A 24,666-nucleotide genomic window follows, 5' to 3' on the forward strand; every position below is an offset into this window, starting at 1 on the left:
CCAGGTACTTTAGTTAGATTGTGAGCCTTCGGGACAGTAAGGGAATTTTTCAAGTACCTTTCTTATTTCTAATCTTAATGTATATTTTCTGTAAACCGCTTAGAACCTAACGGATGTAGCGGTATATAAGAAATAAATTACATTACATTACATTACATTACATTACTCTTGGGAAGTTTATCAGTCTCAAGTTATTGATACGCGACTGGTTCTCTAATGACTCTACTTTTCTTCTAAGATTCAAATTATCTTTAATTATAGTTTCCTGAAATTGTTTTACTGAAACCATATCCGGCTGAGTCTTTTGAAGTAAATTGTTGGAAGAAGTCACGTCCAATTTTAATTTTTCTAATTCTTCTGAATGGTGAATCAATTTATTTTCAATTTGTTGGAAATCGGGGCTAATTGTCTTCCCAAAATTTGTTACCAGGTCCCAAAGAGTTTCTAAGGTCACCTCAGCAGGCCTATCCCAAAAAGAAACTTGTATTGAAGTGCATAATCTCTCACCTTCCTTAAGATATCCTAGGCTTTGTTCCTTCTGGATCAATCCTCCTCCTACTGCTGTAATTCCCACAGAATCCTCTTCAGAGATTACCTGAACCGGGATCTCCATTTCCAGACTCCCTGCTGTTAAATTGTCCACCTCTGGGGATAGTACCGCCCCTTTCTTTGGGGTTTCATGGCCCCTAGGAGAGCGGGCACATTGTGGTGGAAGAGGCGGTGCTCTAATCTCCGGGCTAAGAGGGATATCAGGCCCAAGAAAAATCCCGCCGGTCTCGCTCACACCCTGGATCCTCAGCGGGTTAGAGTCCGGAGTTGTAGATGCAGCTCCCTGCATCCTCCGCAGCAAATCTTCAATATTGCCAAGAGTTGCCCCTCCCCCCCGAGCGCTGCGAGGCACCAGCAGCGCTCCAGCCTCTCCTCTTCGGCATCGCGTCCAAGCAGAAAACGCAATCAGGCTGGAAACAACTGTTGCCAGCTAGAAATCGGGTAAGCAGAGAGCTCCGGTTGGATGCGTGTTACCCAATCGCAAAGACAGCGGCCATCACAATTTTTAAATGGTTTAACTATAGCTTCAACGAAATTATAATATTATAGTTATTTTTCTTATGCTCTTTTACTATGTACTCTAGTTTTTTAATTATAATTCTTTTTTCTCCTATGTTTTTCTGCTATGTACTCAGTTTTAATCATATGTGAACCGAGTCGAGCTCCACTGGGAGATGACCCGGTATATAAATCGAAGATTAGATTAGAACAAGAGAGGAGGAGGGCTTGCTATTATTCTACAGGATAAGTTTGAATTTACCATTCTGGAGTCTAGATCTACTAATTTTCTAGAGATAATATCCTGCAGAATAAGCAGAAAAGATCTATTAGATTCCCTCTCTTGTATTTTGTTCTATGTCCCTCCAGGAAATTGGTCGAAGACAAGGAATGATTTCAAGAATTTGTGTTACATAACTCCATTTCTTCTCCCTATTAATCTACACTTAGAAGAAGATTCCTTAGATAAAATGGATCTCACACTACCTTTTTGTGTTCATTAGATTATACCACTCCTGTTTTCTCACAATCGCATGAGAAAGGCCACCACTTGGATCTAGTGACCTTTTCCTCTAAAGAATTCCCTGATCCATCGATTTCAATAACCAATGGTTTGTGGAGTCCAAATATATGGTCAGATCACTTCATCTATTATTTTAATCTTATAAAAAACACTTCAAAAAAAGGGAAATAATTTCAAGGAGACTATTAGATCCGTCTTCCTTCTGGACAACCTATGAACAAATTCAAGGTTCAGACTCTCCTAAATAGTTTGAATCGCATTGAGAAAAGTACCAGTTTAACCATTTTAGATAAACTAGCTCCTAAACAATGGTTTGATAATGATCTCTTTGCTTTAAAATGAAAAGTAAGGAGATTGGAACGAGTCTGGTTAAAATCAGGGAATCAAAAAGACTGAGATATTTGGAGGAAAGAGGTTCATTCTTATAAACAATTAATCAAAGCAAAACGTAAGACATTTTACTCTTTGAAAATCATTCTAACAGGTACTAACACTAAAGAACTATTTAAAATTGTTACTAATATTTTTGAAATAAATTCTCTTTCACAATCAGCTCATGTTGCTCCTCCTAATTCTGTAGAGTTAGCAAGCCATTTAGTAAAAAAAAAAAAAAAAATTGACAATTTACAATCATCTTGTTCACTGGTTGTAAGTAAGAAACAGAGTCCCTTGCTTTCGCCAATTGACATTTGTTATGTTAATCTAGAATGGGGTACTTTTGCCAATCCAGAGTGGGATGACTTTAGGAAATTTTAAAGTAAATACGTGAAATCATATTGTTCATTGGACTTGTGTTCCCTGGTAGTGATGAAACTAGCGCCTTTAAAGTTCCAACTACTTGGCTAACTTATTTGCTCAATAATGGCATTTTCCTTCCATCAGGAGGTTACCTTATTATTACTCCAATTCCCAAGGAAACCTAAGGGATCTGTATCCTTGGTGGCTAATTATATATAGACCCATTTCGTCGATTCCATTCTTCATGAAAATGATGGAAGGTTTAGTAAATAACCAATTGTTGAATTACTTAAAACATTTCTCCATTTTGCATGGATCACAGTCAAGATTCAGATCATTATATAGGACAGAAACAGTTTTGGCATCACTGATGGATAATTTATGTCATCTTTTTAGTAAGGGTACTAGTGCCTTGATCTTACAGCTGGACCTAAGTAGTATGTTCATCCTAGTCGATCATGATAAATTATTGGAATGTCTGGATGCTATAGGCATACATGGCCAGGATTTGAAATGGTTTGAAGACTTTCTAAAATTTAGAACATACCAAGTAAAGCTTAACAATGAGTTTTCAAAAAGTTGGAGTAATCCTTGTGGCGTACCCCAGGGGTCTCCTTTGTCTCCATTGCTTTTTACCATCTATTTGGCCTCATTACAAAATCAAATTATTTAGTTATGCAGACGAAATTACTGTTTTAATTCCTATACATACTTCTTTCTCTCAAATAAATCAAACTGTTATGGAGATTCTTCAGAAAATTTAATCTTGGATGGTAGAATTCAAATTGAATTTTTTTATTTATTTATTTGCATCTCCAAATTTAAATGAAGATGTTACATCTATTGCTTTAAATGATAAAGTCTACAGTATCCAGCCAACCATAAAGATACTTGGTGTAATTCTAGATCGAACCCTTACCATGAAAAATCAGGTTGATTTGTTGGTTCAAAAGGGTTTCTATACTAGAGAGTTGCGCAGGGACAGAAATCAAACCTGTCTCCGTCCGTTCCCGCTAGGAGTCAAGCCCGTCCCCACTGGAATCAAATCTGTCCCCGCCTGATCCCGCTGGAATCAAATCTGTCCCCGCCTGTCCCTATAAACTTCAGAAGTAGTTATTTCATTTAATTATGCTACTGAATTAAAGGCTCTGGTAGAGACCTATTTACAAATAACAATAATAATTTTATTCTTTTATACCGCCAAAGCCGTAGTAGTTCGAGGCAGTTTACATTAAGAGGAGCTGGACAATCAGCGAAGATAGGTACAAAGTAAAGTTAGAAAGTACATGTAAGCTGGTGCAGGGATAGGAAGGGCTGGAACAGACAGCGAACAATCAGTGAGAATAGGCGCAATGTACAGTCATCAATACATGTAGGCAGAGAACAAGGCAGGAGTGAGAGATGGTGGTAAAATTCAATTGGAGTAAAGCGATAGGGCAATAGGAGTATTTAGGTTACAAATAAGCAAAGACACTTTAATTAATTTGGAAATATTAATTGAGAAGAATACATACTTTGTAAATGGATTTCTACCAGAACCTCTAATGTAAATATAAAATATAAATGCTCAGCCGATGAGGACCCTCAAGCTGTCAGCTGAGGACTTCCTCTGCAGTTGGCCAGGGGTCCCTTTTGCCAAGCTCAGCAGGCAGCAGTAGCATCCGAGTCACAGATGCTGGCCCTCAGTGGCTCATATATGCTGCCAGCGATTCCTGCGCTTTGTGGAGGGAAGTTCTGGCCGTGTCTAGAGAAGGTCCTCTGCTGACGGTGCTTGGGGATACCACCAGCTACATCAAGGGTTAGCAAGTACTTCAACACTGTAGAAATAAAACCAGAAATGCTTTTTCTTTTCTTTTGAACACAATACAAAGACATCTGCTATACACATTTCCCAAAGCTAACATATTTTAGTCAACAAATTCCGTCTTTTACCTTTGTTGTCTGGAGACTTATTTTTCCATCAAGTTCGTCCCAGTTTCTTTTTTCCGCTTCTCCATCTTCTGCAAATTCTTCTGTTGCTGTCCATTGGTTCCTCCCACCATGGCCCAGCATTTATCCCTCTCTCATCCCCCGGACCAGCATCTTTTGCACTGCCCACTAGCCCCATGCCCAACATTTCTCCTTCTATCACTCTTCTCCAGTACCATGCCATTTCTCTCCCTCCATTCCCTTCAACACTATGTCCAACATTTATCCCTCTTGCATCCCTTTCAGTCTGTCCCACTGTTCCCTCCACAACATTTCTCCCTCTCATCTTTCTCTTCCCTATCATCTGTACCTCACTCCCTCCCTATTACCAAGTTTCAAGTTTTATTTAAATTTGATGGTTCGCTTAATATTTCTAAGCGAATTACATAAAATGTACAATTGGGGTAAAAACATTAAAAATATTAATAAAGTTTCTACAATAAATAAAACAGAGCAATTTCAAACTGACAATACTGACAAATTATACAAAACTGGAATGAATTGGAGAGAACGAGAGGGAAAAAGTTACAAAATTTTTGTTTCCTAGTGCGGAGAAAAAGAAGGTTGAAGGGGGGAGGGTAAAAACATTAGGGTTTGGGTATAGGAGACTGAAATTAAAATTTGCATGGAAGGATGAGAATTTAGAGGTTGAATGCAGCTTTAAAGAGGAATGTTTTTAACTTAATTTTAAATGAGTTGAGATCTTTCGTATTTCTAATCTCCTCTTTCTTCTATTTCCCCGTATACACCACCTCCCATATCCCAATGCGCTTCCTCTTTGTTGCAACATGTGCATGCTCTTGCTCCCTCCCTCTTTCTGTCCCCCCCACCAGGGTCCACCAGCTCTCACTTTCTCTTCCCAACTACCCTCCTATCCAGTGTCTCTATACCCCCATCCCTTATGTCCAGCTTCTCTCTCTTTCTGTTCCTTCCCTCTCTAAATCCCATTGTCCACCATCTCTCTCCTGTTTTCAGAGCCATTATTTCTCCCCCCCCCAAGCATATGCATGTGGACTCCCTCCCTCCCCTTTCTTTGTAGCGTCCTCCCCCCTCCTCTCCTTTTTGGCTTCCTCCGGTTTCCCTCCCGGCCTCACCTTCAGCTAATTAGGGCAGCCTAGATCCTTTAGCTGGGCGGTGTCTCCTCTGAAGGGAACTTTTTCTCTTCCTTCTCTTTCCTGTAGTGCCTCTTTCATCACCATATCCAGCTTGTCCAACCCCTTTGTACCAGCGATCTTTTTGCAGGCTGCTCTAATTACTGTAGCTGAAGGGCAGCACTATTTTCAGCCGCACTTCTTTGCAGGGCATTGGGCCCTGCACGCTGCACATAGCTGAGGCGAAGACTTCCCTCTGACGTCAGCAATGACGTCGGGGAAGACTTCCGGGTCAGCTACTGGAGGCGTGCTGAGATCGCTGCACACTGCAAAGAAGACTACAACATGGAGGGCAGTTAAAGGTGCGTATCAACCAAGCTCCCTCTAACCCCGTGGAATCCCCGCGACCCGGAGGGGGAACCCGCGGGATTCCCATGCAGCTCTCTATTCTATACTCTATGGAAACTAAAAACTATTAGAGCATACTTTGATATCAATTCCTTTTGACTGTTAGTCCAATCATTGGTCCTTAGTCAGCTTGTTTATTGTAACATTGTCCATCTTGCTGGAGCTCAAAAAAAATCTTCAAAGACTGTGCATAATACAGAATGCAGCAGATTGATTTTTGATCTAAAGAAGAATGATCTTGTCATTGATTTTTATCGTCAACTGCACTGGCTTCCGTCATTAAATTTATGTTAGGCTGTATTTGTTTTAATGCATTAACAGGTCTAATTCCAGAGTATGTTATGGAATCTTTCATCATTACAAATTCTAAACATTCTAGAAAATCTCACTCACTATTCTTGTTTCCTTCTGCAAAGGGATGCAAATATAAGAAATTCCAGGAACGACTGTTGTCCTTCCAGGCAGCCTTATGGATTAAGGATCTGACTCACATATTCACACTTTCAAGTTCATACCAACAATTTCAACGTGCTTTAAAGACGCATCTTTTTACAGGATCTTTTGGAAGGCAGATTACTGGTTGTTTATTCATTTGTATTGCTAATCTCTGTGAACCACATAGAACTTAACGGTATTTGCGGTATATAAGTGAGTTTTTAAGGTTATGTTGTTGCTCACAGATTTGGTCATAACAAATTTTGCACTAAGTAGAGGGATGTGTTGGAAAAGCAGACGCTTTGCTTTGCGTGGGATGTACTTATTTTTTTGGGCTTTCTTTGGAAAAGTAGACACCATTGTGTGAGAAATGGCTTATTCACAAAACGAGGCAAAACAGAGACAGCAGTTTCAAAAGAAAGAAACATAATATAATGAGTACATTAGGCAAAACTGAGAAGGAAATCTGACTAAAAATCAAATTCACCACATTAGAAAAAGTTATTAGTCTTTCCAAATTGGTGCAGAATTTGTATTTTCCCACCCTCCATACATTTTTCCTTACTACACGTGGGATCTCTCAGAAAGAGATAATGGTTACTGTGGATGGGCCATTTATCTGCCGTCATGTTTCTAAGTGAGGGTTGTATCTGTATCATACCATTGCGGGGTTCCTGGGCTTCAGTTGCCAAAAACCTGTGTAGCACAGTATTGGTGGCAGTGTGGTGGTCAGACAGCATTATGGGAGGTGGCTGTGGAAATTTGCCAGTAACTCCAATTTGCAATCTGAGGGCTCCCATAAGTGCAATCCTGTGCTTCTCTCTCCAGAAAAACAAATATTGACACTAACTACGTATATTTTGCAGTCTATGAAAGCCACACGAAACTTTTCCATCTCTGACTGGAGCAAGAACTTTGAAGTGATTTTCCAGGATGAAGAAGGTAAGTGTGGCTGATACAAGCCCTCCATGGTTTTTTAAGCAGTTCCTGGATATTGCTAATATTTTTACCGAGATTAGCTGTCTATTATTTTGGAGTTAAAGGTACATGCCAAGAATGAATTTTTCTGAGAAGTCAATCAGTATGTCTAATACTCATAGAATACAGAAGAATGATGACTTCCAGTAAATACAGACATTTTAGACTAAGAGGTTTGCTTATTTCTCTAAAGCAGGGGTTCTTAACCTGGGGTCTGTGAATGGGTTTCACGGGGCCCATGAGGATCAGATAAAAATTAATATTTATATTCACTATACAGCCCAGTACTTTTGATTTTTTCGCATATAACAAAAGTAAATGAATACATGGCTTGGCAAAATGATGTTAGAAGCTTCTTATTTAGATTTTAGAAAATTGCTAAAGACTCAACTATTCAATAGGTTGGTTTCTTAATGTACCCTGATTTCTTTTTAACATGGTTTTTAACTTAATTCATTTTTATTCACATGCTTTGTATTTTATCTTGATGTATTTTACTAGAACTGTTTGTATTGCCTCTCTTGTTGTGAGCCGCTTAGAACTTCCCCGGTATGGCGGCATATAAATAAAATTATTATTAGTAGTAGTAGTATTAATGGTAGTAGAAAACATAGTAGTAGTAGATCTTTTTTAGTAAAATCAATTTTTATTGAACAAGTAGGAGAAAAACAGAATAATAAAAGGTACAAGATATGTTCAAAAAATATACAACAAAAGCCCCCAACTCCTACCCCCAAAAGCCACCCATCCCTCTCAACATCCAGAATTTACAGTTCCACTGTCCCTGACAAGACCAAAGCAATATAAACCGATGTAAAGGGCAACTACCACCCAAAAGCTATACTGGAGCGATGGTCTAGGACATGGCAACTCAACTTCAATGCCAAAAAATGCAAAGTTATGCACCTGGGCAGCCAGAATCCATGCAAGTCTTATACCCTTAATGGCGAGATCCTAGCAAAAACGGTAGCAGAACGAGACTTGGGGGTAATCGTCAGTGAGGACATGAAGTCTGCCAATCAAGTGGAGCAGGCTTCGTCCAAGGCAAGACAAATCATGGGCTGCATACGAAGGGGTTTCGTCAGTCGTAAGGCGGAAGTCATTATGCCATTGTATAGATCCATGGTGAGGCCCCACCTGGAATACTGTGTGCAATTCTGGAGGCCGCATTATCGCAAGGATGTGCTGAGACTGGAGTCGGTGCAAAGAATGGCCACCCGGATGGTCTCGGGACTCAAGGATCTACCATACGAAAAACGGCTTGACAAATTACAGCTATACTCGCTCGAGGAGCGCAGAGAGAGGGGGGACATGATCGAGACGTTCAAGTATCTTACGGACCGCATCGAGGCGGAGGAAGATATCTTCTTTTTCAAGGGTCCCACGACAACAAGAGGGCATCCGTTGAAAATCAGGGGCGGGAAACTACGAGGTGACACCAGGAAATTCTTTTTCACTGAAAGAGTGGTTGATCGCTGGAATAGTCTTCCACTACAGGTGATTGAGGCCAGCAGCGTGCCTGATTTTAAGGCCAAATGGGATCGGCACATGGGATCTATTCACAGGGCAAAGGTAGGGGAGGGACATTAAGGTGGGCAGACTAGATGGGCCTTGGGCCCTTATCTGCCGTCTATTTCTATGTTTCTACCTTGTCCTGCGACTATGATGAAGCAATTGCAGACAATACAGAATACAGCCCTAAAAAATATGACCATATCACAGAGGCATACCATGACTCGCACTGGCTTCCAATAGAAGTGAGAGTGCACTTCAAATTCTACTGCTTACTTTATAAGGCTCTCAACGGAGAAAGCCCAACCTACTGGAATAACTGACTAAATCAATCCTCCTCAACCAGACAGAAGATCCCACTCACTATTCACTCACCCATCATCCAAAGATGTCAAACGAAAAAACTTTATGATAACCTAATAGCCTCCAAAGCAGTTAAACTGGACAGACAAATCACCACTCTGTTATCTTCGACTACAGACATTAAAACCATACTCTTCAAAAAACACATAAAACCTATCAAGCACAACCAATCCCAAACCAATATCCAACACTCTATTTACCCTTAGATCTCTCTAATACTCTTTTATCTACCAAATGTTATCTAAAACCCATAATTTCACCCTATTCTTATCTCCTAAAGACCTCCACTTCCCTTTGGTAACTCTTTACCCAAAATATATTACCTTAAAAATTCTATGTTATTGCTTATTCTATTCCTTCAAATTTTGAATGTAATTTTGTTTTAGTTTGAATGTAATCCGCCTTGAACTGCAAGGTAATGGCGGAATAGAAATCACTAATGTAATGTAATATAAGGGGGAGGAAATAGATTCAGTATGTAGGAAGGAGGGAGGGGGCCGTGCGCGTTCCCTCCCTTAACTACGGGGATAAGGCCGCTCCACGGGGCAGTGGATGGCCTTGTCCACGTGCCCGCAGTGAGCACTTTTCCCCCTCCACCGTTTCAGCGGGTAACAGCCACCATGTCATTCTCTAGGTAAAAGCTCAACCTTGCACAACCGGGGAGGCCCAAACAGAATTGTCCAAAATACCCTACAAACAGAGCCCTGTACTCTTATGAGCCCTGAGAGATAGAAAGCAAGGCCTCCCTCCCCCCAGTACCCCCTCCCGAAAAATAGGGTAAAATCAGCAGAGTCAAACAAACACAGCAACACAAGCAGAGAACAAACAAACACAGAATAAAGGAAATAAACCCATGAAAAAGACAAAGGAGATCCATAGCTGGGGAGAGGCAATCCAGTGCCGCCAACCTCCCACTGCTCAGAACATCTCAATACCGTAGGGTATTGAGAATCAGACCATGAACTCTAGGAGACAAAGAATAGATATAAGGGCCCCAAACTCACTTAAAAAACTTAGACTGACAAAAGGAAGCACACACCCAATCCCTCTCAAGCAACATTAAAGCATGCAGCCAATTATGCCATGCCCAGTAAGCAGGGGGGATCAGCCGACACCCACTCTGTCAGATTAATCTTCTTAGCCAGCAAGCCAACCTTTCACAGGAGTAAACTGCCTACACCAGGCAGAAATCGAAAAGCTTCAAATTTAAAAGAAACCCCACTGGAGTAAAAGGTATTGAGCAGCCCAACAAACTCTCCAAATATCGGACCACCTGCCTTCAAAAAGACTTGACCACCGGACAAAATTCCAAAAAGCATGAAAAAAGAACTTGGTGGCAGCAGTACATTTCTAACATTGATCTGAGTCTGCCAAACCAGAATGGTATAGTTGAACCCTTGTGAAATACGCCCAATGGAGCACCCGAAATTGGCATTCCAGGAGTTAAAACAGAAACAGTCGGGATTCGCCTAATAAGACTTCCCATATCTAAGTCCGTCGGCAATAGACCCAATTCCAGAGCCCAACGTGCACATAAAGAGTCCTAAGATCTAAGCAGGACCACCAAACACAAAGCCTTATGTAGCGCCGAGACAGAAAGCCCCCATCTTCAAAACGGGCAATGAAGGTGCGAAGCTGATCATCTAAACCCATCTGCAGACCCTCCGCCTGCAAAGAATGAACATAATGGTCCAATTGCAGATAGGCAAAAAAATCAGTGGCTAGAACCCCATCCCTAAGTTCAAAAACCGGCCATAAGATCCCATAAAGACTCCAGGGTTTCCACTGAGGGCTTTTCAAGTGTATTAAAGATTTGCTAGTGAAAAGGTTCTCACCGGTCTATAGAATTTCATGTTGTCCACCCGCTTGGCTCAATCTGTCCTCCGACGTTGGAATTGCCCCAGACATTTCAATTGGGCTCTCTTGAATTAGAGCACCAACCTCCAGACTTATTAGTGTAAAGATACTCGCCTCTGGAGAGTGAAACACCCCGAGCTCCGGGGTTTCTGCACCCCTTGGAGAGCTGGTAATCTGAGGCTGCCCCTTACTTTGGGGCTAAGAGTTGTTTCTAGCCCAGGAGAAACTGCCATGGTCTTGCCTGTTCCCTGCGTCCTTTGCAGGCTGCTTCCCGACTCCATCGACACCTCCTGCATCCGTTTCAAGAGCTCTTTGATATTACCGAGAATGGGCATCCTGGTGCGTCGCTATGCGGCAGCTGCACTCCAGCCTCTCCATTTCGGCATCGTAAGTAATTATCCTTTCCATAGAAGAAAGGTTTGAATTCAATAACACGCAGCTCTAGAGCGATCCTCTCAGTACGTCTAGCCAATCGGTCGTCATCTTGGATGAGTGTCAAAATAAAGTGGGGGGGGTTTTGTATTATATAGTTTACTATTACTACTTATCACTTATATGACGCTGAAAGATGTACTCAGCGTTGTACATTTTGACAGTTATAGATGGTCCCTGCTTGGAAGACCTTACAATCTAACTTAGACTCCTAGAGGGCAGAATACTGGAACTAGAAGCACTTCGAGAAGTGGAAGAGGAAGACAGAGATGCAGAGAACGTCAAAACAGAGGAAACCATTGAGGATGAAGTCCGGAAGCTGGAGAAGTTCATCGAGGAGGCATACAGGGAGGCCGTGGAAAATCACCAGCAACAGTGGAACTATCAGCCAGCACCAGATACACTTACTGGGAGTGAGGATTGCCAGGAGAACAACCACAAGGAAGAAATGGGTGACACAGCAGTGAGCTCTGGAAGCAGCAGAGCAAACCCACAAGAAGATGAGGCCAGTGCAAGCCATCGCCAGGATGAGGGAAGATGGAAGTGCACGGAGGACATGGACCTACGGCTGGAAAGATGGCCACACACCAGGGACACAGAACTGCACCTAGAGAGGCAAGAAAAGATAGAGAGGACAGCAATCGTCATGGGGGACTCCATCATCAGACAAGTCAACAGCCACATAGGAGGAAGGCAGGATCGGCTGGTGACCTGCCTACCGGGAGCCAAGGTAGAAGACATAGTGAGCCGCATCGATGGGATCATCAACAGCGTGGGAGAGGAAGATACAGTGGTGGTGATCCATGTGGGAACTGACAATGTGAGCAACAGGAATTACAGCAGGAAAGTCCTGAAAGACCAGTTCCGAATGCTAAGAAAGAAGCTAAAGACCAGAACGCAGAGGGTAGCATTCTCAGAGATCCTGCCGGTACCCAAGGCTGATGAGAAGAGGCAGACGGAGCTGCAAGCAGTCAACGCGTGGATGCGACACTGGTATAAGGAAGAAGGATTTCACTTCGTGCGCAACTGGACGACGTTCTGGGGGAAGATAGAAGCAGGGGAAAGCCGACAGTCAATCGAAAGTCAATGGTTCAGGAACCAGTATACCCAGAGGATACTGTGAAAGAAGTTAGTGGGGAAGACTCAGTGAATCATGGACAGGAAAGAAACCCGGATGGATCAAATGGGACGCAAGAGGGAAGAAAGTGCAAGAAAGTAACATGCCGAAAACTCAAATGTATATATACGAATGCAAGGAGTCTAAAGAACAAGATGGGTGAATAGAAACTATGGCACAAAAAGAGAACCTTTATATCATCGGCATCACGGAAACATGGTGGAATGAGGAAAACGTCTGGGACACTGTGCTACCGGGATACAAGCTATACCGCAGAGACAGAGTGGGTCAAAAAAGTGGGGGCATTGCCCTGTACGTCAAAGAGGGAATAGAGTCTGATGGAGAGAACATGCCGGAAGCAAAGAATAAGTTAGAATCTCTATGGGTCAAAATTCCGGGAACAAATGGAACGGAAATGAAGATCGGCATCTACTATCGACCCCCAGGGCAGTCCGAAGAAATTGATGAAGAAATGACGGCTGAGATTAAACTCAAGTGCAAGGGAGGAAATGCAGTTATCATGGGTGACTTCAATTACCCGGGGATAGACTGGAACCTATGCATCTCCAGCTGCAGTAGGGAAACCAAGTTCCTGGATGCAGTGGGCAGTTGCTTCCTGGAACAACATGTCAAGGAAAACACGAGAGGAAATGCAATTTTGGACTTACTTCGAAATGGACTACGAGGACTAGCGCAAGATGTAGAAGTAGAAGGGATGCTGGGAAGCAGTGATCATAATATGATCTGCTTCAACCTGAACACGGATGTGAAACAACGATCCAGAACAACGGCCACAGCGCTGAACTTCCGAAAAGAGAATTACGAAGGGATGAGACTCATGTTGGGGAAGAAGATTAAGAAAAGGATAGGTACTGTAAAAACGCTAGAGCAAGCATGGTCCCTTTTCAAGGACACAGTCAGTCACCGAGGCGCAAAATCTATATATACAGCATATCAACAAGGGATCCAAGAGGAAAAAGAACAAGGAACCGGCGTGGCTCACTGTACCAGTGAAAGAAGCAATCGGAGACAAGATTTCTTTTAAAGTATAGAAAAGGTCAAAAACGGATGAAAACTGGAAAAAGCACAAGCAACATCAACGCAGGTGCCATAAGGCGGTAAGAGGGGCCAAAAGGGACTACGAGGAAAAAATTGCCAAGGAAGCGAAAAACTTCAAGCCGTTTTTTCGATATATTAAGGGGAAGCAACCTGCGAAGGAAGCGGTGGGGGCCGTTGGATGACCATGGAATAAAGGGAGTGCTAAAGGAGGACAAAGCCATAGCCGACAAACTGAACATATTTTTTGCATCTGTATTTACAGAAGAGGATATACGCAAATTACCGGAGGCTGACAGGTTATACCTATGAAACGAAGACGGAAAATTGACTGGGTTGACGGTCAGTCTAGAAGAGGTATACAGGCAGAATGATAGGCTCAAGAGCGATAAATCCTCGGAACCGAATGGCATCCATCCGAGGGTAATCAAGCAACTGCTTCAACTAATAGCCAATCTGTCGATCAAATCGGGTAGGATTCCGGAAGACTGGAAAGTGACACTCTAAAGTTAAAAGGGGATAGATTCCATACAAATGTTCTGTTACAGTCCTTGCTAGGATCTCACCATTTAGGGTGTAAGTCCTGCATGGATTTTTGCCGCCAAGGTGCATGACCTTGCATTTTTTGGCATTGAAACTTAGTTGCCAAGTCTTTGACCAATGCTCCAGCAGGAGTAGGTCCTGCATCATACTGTCAGGCATTGTGCTTTTGTCTATTGTGATTTTGCCTACTATGTTGCATAGTTTGGCATCATCGGCGAATAATGTAATTTTACCTCGAAGCCCTTTAGCCAAGTGTCTTACAATGATGTTAAATAGGATCGGGCCCAAGACCAAGCCTTGCAGTACTCCGCTGATCTCCTCCGTCGTATCGGAGAGGGTACCGTTTACCACTACCCTCTGAAGTCTACCTCTAAGCCAGTCCTTAACCCATGCAGTTAATGTTTCACCTAATCCCATCAAACTCATCTTGCTCAATAACCTGTGGTGTGGGACGCTATCAAACGCTTTGCTGAAGTCCAAGTACACGTCGTCCAGGGACTCCCCTATATCCAGCTTTCTTGTTACCCAGTCGAAGAAGCTTTCTTGTTACCCAGTCAGATTTGATTGGCAGGACCTTCCCTTCGTAAAACCATGTTGATGGGAATCTCATAGATTCTCCTCGTTCAGGATTGCATCTAATTGGCGTTTGATTAGTGTTTCCATAAGTTTACTCACTATTGACGTGAGACTCACAGGTTTATAATTCGCAGCCTCCGTCTTGCATTCCGTTTTCCAGTCCAACGGGACTCTTCCTGTACTTAGGGAAAGATTGAAGAGCGTGGATAACGGTTCCGCCAGGACGTCACTCAACTCCCTGAGCACCCTGGGATGTAGTTTGTCTGGTCCCACAGCTTTGTTCACCTTGAGTCTTGATAGCTCATAGTAGACACTGCTAGGCATAAACTCGAAATTTCGAAACGGGTCTTCCAAGCTTTCCCTTATCTGCATCTTGGCTTTATCGGAGTCCGATTCTACATAGTTCCCGTTGGGTTTCCTAAGGCGTACTATCCCGTCTGTGTTTCTTTTTCTGTCACTGATATACCTGAAGAAGGATTTATCGCCCTTCTTGATGTTCTTCGCTAGATTCTCCTCCATTTGGAGTTTGGCCTCTCTGACTGCTGTTTTGACTGCTTTAGACTTGGCCAGATAGTTTTCCTTAGATTGTTTCTTCCCTGATTGTTTGTAGAAGATAAACGCTCTTTTCTTCTTTTTTATGAGGTCTGAGATCTCTGCAGAGAACCACTGTGGTCTATTATTTCTTCGCCATTTACTTATTGATTTTATGTAGCGGTTGGTTGCTTCGTGTAGGGTTGATTTTAGAGTTGACCACATTACCTCTACATTATCTGTTTCGGCTTGGTTTTGCAGTGCCCAATGGACGAAATCTCCCATGCTTTCGAAGTTTGTGCCCTTAAAGTTGAGGACCTTGGTTGATGTGTTTGACTTAGTGAACCCTTTCCTGAGGTTGAACCATATCATGTTGTGGACACTGTAGGCCAACGTATCGCCTACCGAGACCTCTGTGACACTTTCCCCGTTGGTGAGTATCAGGTCCAGTAATCGCCCGGTCCCTAGTGGGCTTTAATACCATTTGTCTGAGTCTCGCTCCCTTTATAGAGGTTAATAGCTTCCTGCTGCTGCTGGTCGTAGCAGAAAGTTTGTTTCAATCCACATCAGGCATATTGAAGTCTCCTAGCAATACTGTGTCTCCACGCAAAGTGATATTCTCTGGTCTTTGACTAATTCTATCTCCATGTCCTCCTGTTGTTTTGGAGGTATGTATACTACGCCAAGATACAGGCATTTGTCCTTTCCCCTAGCCAAATTCACCCAGAGGGATTCCCTAGTGTACTTGACATCTGCGATTTTGGTAACTTTGATGCCCTCTTTAGTGTATAGTGCTACCCCTCCTCCCATTTTGCCCTCTCTGTCTTGACGAAGTAAGTTGTATCCTGATATAGGCATATCCCACCCATGGGAGTCCGTGAACCAAGTCTTGGATATTGCCACCACATCTAGGTCGGCATCCCTCATTTCCGTCTCTAGTTCCAGAATCTTATTGCCCAAACTGTGGGCATTAATGTACATAGCCCTCCATACCTTATGTTTGCTATGTCTCTGTATAGATATTCTTGTTTGAGCTAATTGGACTCCTATAGTACTATTTACAATGTGTGTACTTACCTCTGACTTGGAAATGCATTGTGTACTAACCTCGGACTCAGAAATGGATTGGCAACTTACCTCGCCAGGTTGGTTATTTACGCCAGTACGTGAGTGGGTACCCTCCCCCAGCTTGCCTAGTTTAAAGCCCTACGAAGTAGGCGGGCTAGTCGGTGTTCAAAGACGTTCTTTCCCCTTCTGGTCAGGTGGAGTCCGTCTGGTCCCTGTAGTCCTTGCAGCGCCTCTCCATGGTTCAGGAATCCGAAGTTCATCTCCCTGCACCATCCGTGCAGCCAGTCATTTGTCCTCTGGATACGATCCTCCCTGGCTGTTCCCTTGCCCCTCACTGGGAGGATCGAGGAGAAGACTACCTGCGCTTCCATCCTCCTCAGCTTATCACCCAGGGCTCCAAAGTCTTCAGATATGCTCTCCGGGGTGTTCCTGGCAGTGTCGTTCGTTCCGACGTGGATGAAAAGCATGGGGAAGTGGTCATGGGGCTTGATTAGTCTGTCTAGGCAGGCAGTTACATCTAGGATCCTGGTTCCTGGCAGACAGCAAACCTCTCTTGATTGCATATCCGGTCTGCAAATTGGTCCCTCGGTGCCCCTCAGCAGGGAATCCCCAATGACTACCACTCTGCGCTTCTTTGGGGGGAGCTGATCTATTGTCCCCGGAACCATCTGTTGGACAACTTCCTGTACCTCATTGGCAGATCCTTCTTGTAACAGCTGGAATCTGTTCCTCAAGGTGATTAGTGGGGTCGATGTAAAACTGCCCTGTGTATGAGAGAAAGAGACAGAGGAAGAGGAAGGTCTTCTGCGTTTGCCTGTGGATGAAGTTACCAGCTGCCAGGAGTCAGCGTCTCCAACCTCTTCTTGTACCCCAATCGTTGGTTTCAAGGTTGCAGGTTCTGACTTTTTGGGCGTCCTGAGGATGGTCTTGTCTGGCTACTGCTCGGTGATCTGGGACAGCTCCTGGATGACTCCGTCGATGAAGGCCTCGTCCTCTCGGATGATTCTCAAGCGCTTTTCCTCCTCTCTCAGGCTCCTCAGCTCCTGCAAGATGTCTCCATCTAGCTGATCCATCTCTTCAGTCTGTGTGGCGACTGTAGTCATCTGCTTGAGGATGGCCTCGGTCTGTACAGAGACCTCTGTCCTCCGTCCTGGCTCTCCTTCCGTCTGTACGTGGACCGTGGCCATCCCCTGGATCCCTTCGGTGACTGGGCTGCTGGTCTTGATTGTAGCCCTGTTGCTTCTAGTTCTTCCTGTCATTTTCAAATTTTATTTTTTTTTTTGGTTTAGTTTAGATATTTGTCAGTTAGTTATGTCTGTCTGTTCGTTAGTGAGCTAGAAAAGTCTGCCTGTTAGATAGTATGAAAGTCTGCCTGTCAGAGAGTTGAAAGTTTGAAGGATAGAGTAGTTAGTTAATTGTTAGTTAAGTCTGCCTGTTTGTTAGTTGGCTAGAAAGGGCTGGATGTTAAATAGTTTGAAAGTTAGAAGGAAAGAGTGCCTGTTAAATAGCTTGAAAGTTTGAAGGATAGAGTGACTGGTAAGGTCTGCCTGTTTGTTAGTGTGAGAGGTCTGTCTGTTTGTTGGCTAGTTAGAAGGATCTGCCTGGTTTGAAAATTTAAAAGATAGTCTAAAAGTTAAATAGCTAGGTGTATGTGCATGGTGATTATACTCCGCCTTGTTATGTGTTGAGTTCTTACCTTGGCGGTTATCCGGAGCCCTTCCTTTAGGCCCTTCTTGAGGCCCTTCGCAAAGGTGCTCTTGCTAAGGCGAGCGCCTTTGCCGCTCGCCGAACAGCTGCGCGCTGTTGGCTCTCCTTCTTTTAAGGAGGAGGAGCCGGACGCTAGCTGCTGACGCAGTGGGGGTGGGCGGAGCTACTCTCGCCGCTGCCCTGATGTTCCCTTCTTCTGCTCCTTCACTCCTCGCGCTTCTATTCCGCCTCCTTGTGATAACAAATCCCTCCCCCAGAGATTTAGATGGACTGGTAATATATATGGTCTGACAGTTGCTTGTGGGTTCACTTTGAGGAAGTGCTTAGGGGAAGGGTTCTTCAAGTGGGCAGACTTGTTGGGCCGATGGCCCTTTTCTGCTGTCATACTCTATGTTTCTATATTTCCTTCTGCCGTAACTGTCAGCCAATACTTGCTTTGTTTAGCCTCTTGCTTTCCTCCGATTCCCCACACTTGCTTTATTTGATCAATGGGCCATTGTTCAATACGGGCGGTTTATTAATATTTGCCTTGAAGTTTCATTTGAAATGTCCTGGTTTCCCATAGCCATAATAATTACCTTTTGGAGTGGAACTTTTTTGAACTGCAGCGGCCAAAAAGCCCATTTGATATGTTTGAGAGCCAATATCCGCACAGGCTCGCAGCATATCAGATAATATAATATGCAGATATTATATTATCTGATAATATAATATGCAGATAATATAATATGCAGATAATATAATATGCAGATATTATATTATCTGTTGCCTAAACCTTGTAATGCTTTATGACAATCCAAATTAGCATTGTCTTTGGCTAATTCCATCATTAAGTCACTTTGAGCCTCATTATTATCTACTTGTCTTTGTATTGCTTCCTGTAACCTGTTTATGAAATCTATATAAGGCTTGTTGGCTCCCTGTTTGATGCTCGCATAACTTTTAACTGGTTTTCTTAAGGCTGGTACCTTATGATATGCTCTGAATGCACACTGATTTCCTATCATAAAAACATAGAAACATAGAAAAAAGCAGCAGAAAAGGGCTATAGCCCACCAAGTCTGCCCATTCCAAGTATCCCTTCCCCTGAATTTATTCCCTTAAAGATCCCACTTGAGTATCCCATTTTCTCTTAAAATCCGTCACGCTGCTGGCCTTTATCACCTGGAGTGGAAGTCTGTTCCAATGATCCACTACTCTTTCGGTGAAGAAGTACTTCCTGGAGTCGCCATGAAACTTCCCTCCCCTGATTTTCAGCGGATACCCTCTGGTGGTCGAGGGTCCCATGAGCCAGAAGATATCATCTTCTGACTCGATGCGTCCCTTGATGTACTTATATGTTTCAATCATATCTCCCCGTTCTCTTCTTTCCTCAAGTGAGTACAGCCGCAATTTTTTTAATCTTTCTTCATACGTGAGATCCTTGAGCCCCAAGACCATCCTGGTGGCCGTTCGCTGAACCGACTCAATCCTCAGCACGTCCTTTTGGTAGTGTGGTCTCCAAAACTGAACACAGTACTCCAAGTGAGGTCTCACCATGGCTCTGTACAACGGCATCATAACTTCAGGTCTCCTGCTGACGAAACCTCTGCGGATACACCCCATCATTTGTCTTGCCCTGGAGGAAGCCTTCTCCACTTGATTGGCAACCTTCATGTCCTCACTAATGATCACCCCTAGGTCGCGTTCCGCCGTGGTCCTAACCAAGGTCTCACCATTTAGTACATAAGTTCTACGCGGGTTTCTCTTACCCAGGTGCATTATCTTGCATTTTTTAGCATTGAAGCCTAGCTGCCAAGTAGTTGACCATTGTTCCAGCAACAGTAGGTCGTGTGTCATATTATCAGGTAATAAGCTTTTGCCTACTATGTTGCAAAGTTTGGTGTCGTTGGCGAACAGTCCTCTAAGTCCTTGCGTCATATCTCTTATGAATAAGTTAAATAGAATCGGGCCCAGGACCGAGCCCTGCGGCACTCCACTGATCACGTCCGATGCTTCGGATGGGGTACCATTCACCACCACCTTCTGAAGTCTACCGCTCAGCCAATCCCCAACCCATGTAGTTAGAGTGTCTCCTAATCCTATCGATTTCAGCTTGTTCAGTAATCTTCAATGAGGGACGCTATCAAATGCTTTACTGAAGTCCAAATATACCACGTCCAGTGACTCTCCGGCGTCCAGTTGTCTAGTAACCCAGTCAAAAAAGCTAATCAGATTAGATTGGCAGGATCTACCCTGGGTGAACCCGTGTTGGTGTGGATCACGCAGTTTTTCTTCGTCTAGGATTGTGTCAAGATTCTGTTTGATCAGTGTTTCCATGAGTTTACACACTATAGACGTGAGACTCACTGGTCTGTAGTTTGCTGTCTCTGTCCTGCAGCCCTTTTTGTGGAGTGGGATTACGTTGGCGGTTTTCCAGTCCAAGGGGACCCTTCCTGTGCTTAGGGAAAGATTGAAAAGAACAGATAATGGTTCTGCCAGGACTTCCCTTAACTCCCTGAGCATTCTGGGGTGTAGGTTATCCGGACCCATGACTTAGTTTACTTTGAGTCTTGATAGTTCGTCATAGACGCTACTGGGCGTAAATTCGAAATCTTGAAACGGGTCTTTCTGGTTATCTCCCGTCTGCAGCTGTGGACCAGCTCCCAGCACTTCGCGGGTGAACACTGAACAGAAGTATTTGTTTAGTAGTTCTGCCTTCTCAGAATCTGATTCCGCAAAGTTACCGTCTGATTGCTTCAGGCGTACTATCCCATCTTTGTTTGGGGAATAGTGGAGAAATTTCCTGTTCCATATAATTGATTTAGTATATAAAGCCCTCCAGACTGTAAAGCTCTCTGTTGAGCTTCCCTTTGATATTCACTATCCCACATAACATAACATATTGGCCTGTAGTCAATACCATGCGCATAATGTCTTTCCAATCTTGTGGTATTAAATTATGTGCCCCAGCCAGGGTTTCAAATAACCCGGCTGTGAAATTACTTTGTAAACCTGTCTCTGAAATAGATTTATGAATTTCTCGCAACATTGCAAAGGATAACAGTTGATAAGTAGCTATCTGTCCTGGACTATTAGGATCTCGGGCATATGTGACTGGGTAGGCTTGAATTAAATCTTTCATATCCTCTGCTTCTAATTGCCCTTCCTCTCTAGCCTTTTTTATCATTGCTTGAAATGCACTTAAAGGGTGCACTAATGTTTCTTCTTTTTTAGAACTTAAAGGAGCTGGAGGTAACTGTGCAGGAGGTATGATTTTTGGATATATGTTCTGACTGGAATAGTCAGGTGGGGGAATGGTCAATGAGACCGTTGACAGCTTGGACAATGCCTTAGTTCCTACCTTCTCCAAGGCACATTTACACTTCTGCCATACCATTAATATGGCTGCCGACGCCTAGGCTCAGCATACAATATTTTCCCAACTCTAATCCAATCTTCTAATTTTAAGGATCCCTCTTCTTGATATCAGGGGCAGTTCTCTCCTATTTCTTGTACTAAACATTGTAACTGTGAATAAGATACCTCTTTATCTGTATGTCTCAGAATATACTTAAATTCTTTCACATGAGCACGCTGTAAATCTGACAGGGAATTTCCCATACTTATTCGATAGGATCCCGTAGGATGAGGTGCACTAAGTCTTATCGTCAGATGGAGCAAGCAGGGCGAAGGGTCCCTGTTCGAGGCACTACTTGTAGGGATGAAACACAGCAAACACACAGGATACAAGTCGGGAGGAGGTGTTGCCTTAGGCTAGCTCCGAACCCTTTTATTATGCTTCTATGCTCATGACATCACAGTAACTCCCTTGATGATAATAATAATTTTATTTTTATATACCGCCAAAGCCATGATAGTTTGAGGCAGTTTACAACAAGAGGCGCTGGACAATCAGCGAAGTAGTTACAATACAAAGTGATCGAAGTAGTTACAATACAAAGTCATCGAAAATAAGGTACAGGTTGGGAGGAGTGATACACTATATTCATAGGTTACAGTCGGTTAAACAAATTCGTTTTTATTGATTTTCTAAAATTGAGGTAAGATGAGGGATGGTTGATGATGTTAGCCATCCATAGAAACATAGAAGATGACGGCAGATAAGGGCCATAGCCCATCAGGTCTGCCCACTCTACTGACCCACCCCCAAGTCTACTATCCTAGGGATCCCACTCCTGGTGACAGGTTCCCTTGGCTTAACCCTCTAAGAGATCCCACATGGGCATCCCATTTGCTCTTAAATTCTTGCACACTGTTTGCCTCGATCACCTGCACCGGGAGCTCGTTCCAAGGATCAACCACTCTCTCGGTGAAGAAATATTTCCTGGTGTCGCCATGAAATTTCCCGCCCCTGAGTTTGAGCGGATGCCCTCTTGTGGCTGAGGGTCCTTTGAGAAAGAGAATCTCTTCTTCCATCTCGATACGGCCGATAATATACTTAAACGTCTCGATCATGTCTCCTCTCTCCCTACGTTCCTCGAGTGAGTACAGCCGCAAATTTTTCAGCCTTTCCTCGTACGATAGATCCTTGAGCCCCGAAACCATCCTGGTGGCTATCCATTGCACCGACTCTACTCTCAGCACATCTTTTCGGTAGTATGGCCTCCAGAATTGCACACAGTATTCCAAATGAGGTCCTTGTACAAAAATGGAGGAAACTTCCACCTACGGACACCTGTCCCACTGAACTCCAGAGTACACCAAACAAAAGCATGATCTGAGATGCAGTAAGGCCCTATCCTCGCACATCTCGTGCAGAAAAAAAGACAGGTAGACAGAAGTCAATAATCTATCCTAAACTGAGTGCCATGAGTGCACAACAGGTGAGTATAGTTCCATTCTCCAGGATGTAGAGTGCGCCAAACGTCGAGAAGATCCAATGAAGAGCAAAGGTAAGGAATACCGTGGGAGGAGTCCAAACGATCCTGTGGGCAGGGAACAAACTTATCAAAGCTAGGATCATGCACAGCGTTGAAATCACCGCCCAACACCAATGGCACCCCTGAGTACTTACTCAAAGCCTTAAGCAAAGTACAGTAAAAAGCCGGCTCGTAAATATTTGGCACATAGATATTACAAAGAAGCAGAGCCCTACGGGCCAGAACAATATGAGCTAAAACAAAGTATCCCAAGGGAAACGCATGCACATCCTGCACAGTCACATCTAAAGATTTTCTAATGAGAATTAGAACCCTGGCCTTCCAATGAACCACTGCCACACCTATCGCCCACTCTACCCACCACTGGGCAAATTTCTCATGTTCCAGAGAGGTCAAGTGTGTCTCTTGCAAAAAGGCAATGTCCGCCTTATGACGATTCAGGGTCTGGAAAAAAGTTTTGTCGCTTAACAGGTGAGGTAACCCCATTAACATTAAGAGGTGGGCTTTTAAATGGAGCTTGAACACTGCCAGAGATGGAGCCCGTCGTAGGGATTCGGGCAGCTTGTTCCAAGCCTGTGGTGCAGCAAAGCAGAAGGGACAGAGTCTGGAGTTGGCAGTTAAAGAGAAGGGCACGGTTAAAGCGAAGCTCACGGGGAGGGGGGTCAAAGGGGGAGATAAGTGAAGAGAGAGTGAGGAGCAGCTGAGTGAGTTAATTTGTAGGTCAGTAAGAGGAGTCTGAATTGGATAAATTCCTGAAAGATAGGGGGATTGAGGGATACAGATAGAGGTAGAGATGGGATATAGAGAGAGTATAGATAAAGACCAAGGGGGATTTAAGGGTTCAGACAAAGATCACCGTACAGGTCATGGGCCTGATGGGCCGCCGCGAATGCGGACTGCTGGGCGCGATGGACCTCTGGTCTGACCCAGCAGAGGCAACTTCTTATGTTCTTATGTAATCTGAAATAGATGGGAAGCTAATGAAGTGACTTTAGGAGAAGGATAAGTTATAATAATACTTTGTGTATGTCATGTATGAGACAATCAAATTTTGATAGAGTACATTATAATGTACTCTATCAAAGTTGTGTTTATGTGAATATTTATGGGGCAGGGGGTCCATAGCTTTCATCAGATTCTTAAAGGGGTCCGTGACTCAAAAACGGTTAAGAATCAGTGCTCTAAAGGTGATGCTTTATGTATCCATCCTGAAATCTTTGATGGTTCTAGCTGGCAGGTTGGAATCAATTTGTACTGTAGCTCCTTGTGACTCTGGGCAAGTCACTGAATATTTCATTGCCCCATCAGCTCCTTCGGGGGTCTCTCCTGTGTCTTTCCAAAGAGCCCCATCGCAAATCGCAGCGTCGCTTTCTTCCGCCCCCGCTTTTCCCTTCCGACTTCCGCACTCTTCGCCCGCTGATGCGATTCCGAGTAAAAAACGGATAGGCCGGATATTTTGAGCATTCCAGAGCCTGCAGATGAAGGATCCTAAATAAGGTAAGGGATAGGGACTTGTGTTCCGCCTTTTTGTAGTTACACAACCACACTCAAAGTGGTTTACATACAGGTACTTCAAGCATTTCCCCTATCTGTCCCAATGGACTCACAGTCTATCTAATGCAGGGGTCCCTAACCCCTGGTCTGCGGCCCACTAGCGGTCCGCAGCCGTCTGACAGCCGGGCCGCGAGAGTATCCATCCCTCCTTCCCATTCCACCTCCGTTCTGAAAAGCGCAGCAGCGGCAGCATTGAACAGGCTGCTTTGCTGCCTTCCCCGGAGCCTACTCTCTGCCACCGCGTCACTGATGACATCATTAGTGATGCAGCAGCAGAGG

At 43.8% G+C, this 24,666-nt stretch overlaps 1 protein-coding gene across 5 annotated transcripts in view; it reads left to right on the forward strand.

The window, feature by feature from the left end:
* AREL1 (apoptosis resistant E3 ubiquitin protein ligase 1) overlaps nucleotides 1-24,666 on the forward strand; it is a 293,395-nt gene that overhangs the window by 188,431 nt on the left and 80,298 nt on the right. For all 5 annotated transcript variants that reach the window (XM_033951578.1, XM_033951577.1, XM_033951580.1 and 2 more), the window contains one exon: nucleotides 7,077-7,152. In XM_033951578.1, coding sequence (XP_033807469.1) covers nucleotides 7,077-7,152 — 76 coding nt within the window. The remainder of the gene's footprint in view (nucleotides 1-7,076; nucleotides 7,153-24,666) is intronic.

This window comes from Geotrypetes seraphini, chromosome 7 (assembly GCF_902459505.1).
Source record: "Geotrypetes seraphini chromosome 7, aGeoSer1.1, whole genome shotgun sequence".
Classification (NCBI taxonomy): Eukaryota; Metazoa; Chordata; class Amphibia; order Gymnophiona; family Dermophiidae; genus Geotrypetes; species Geotrypetes seraphini.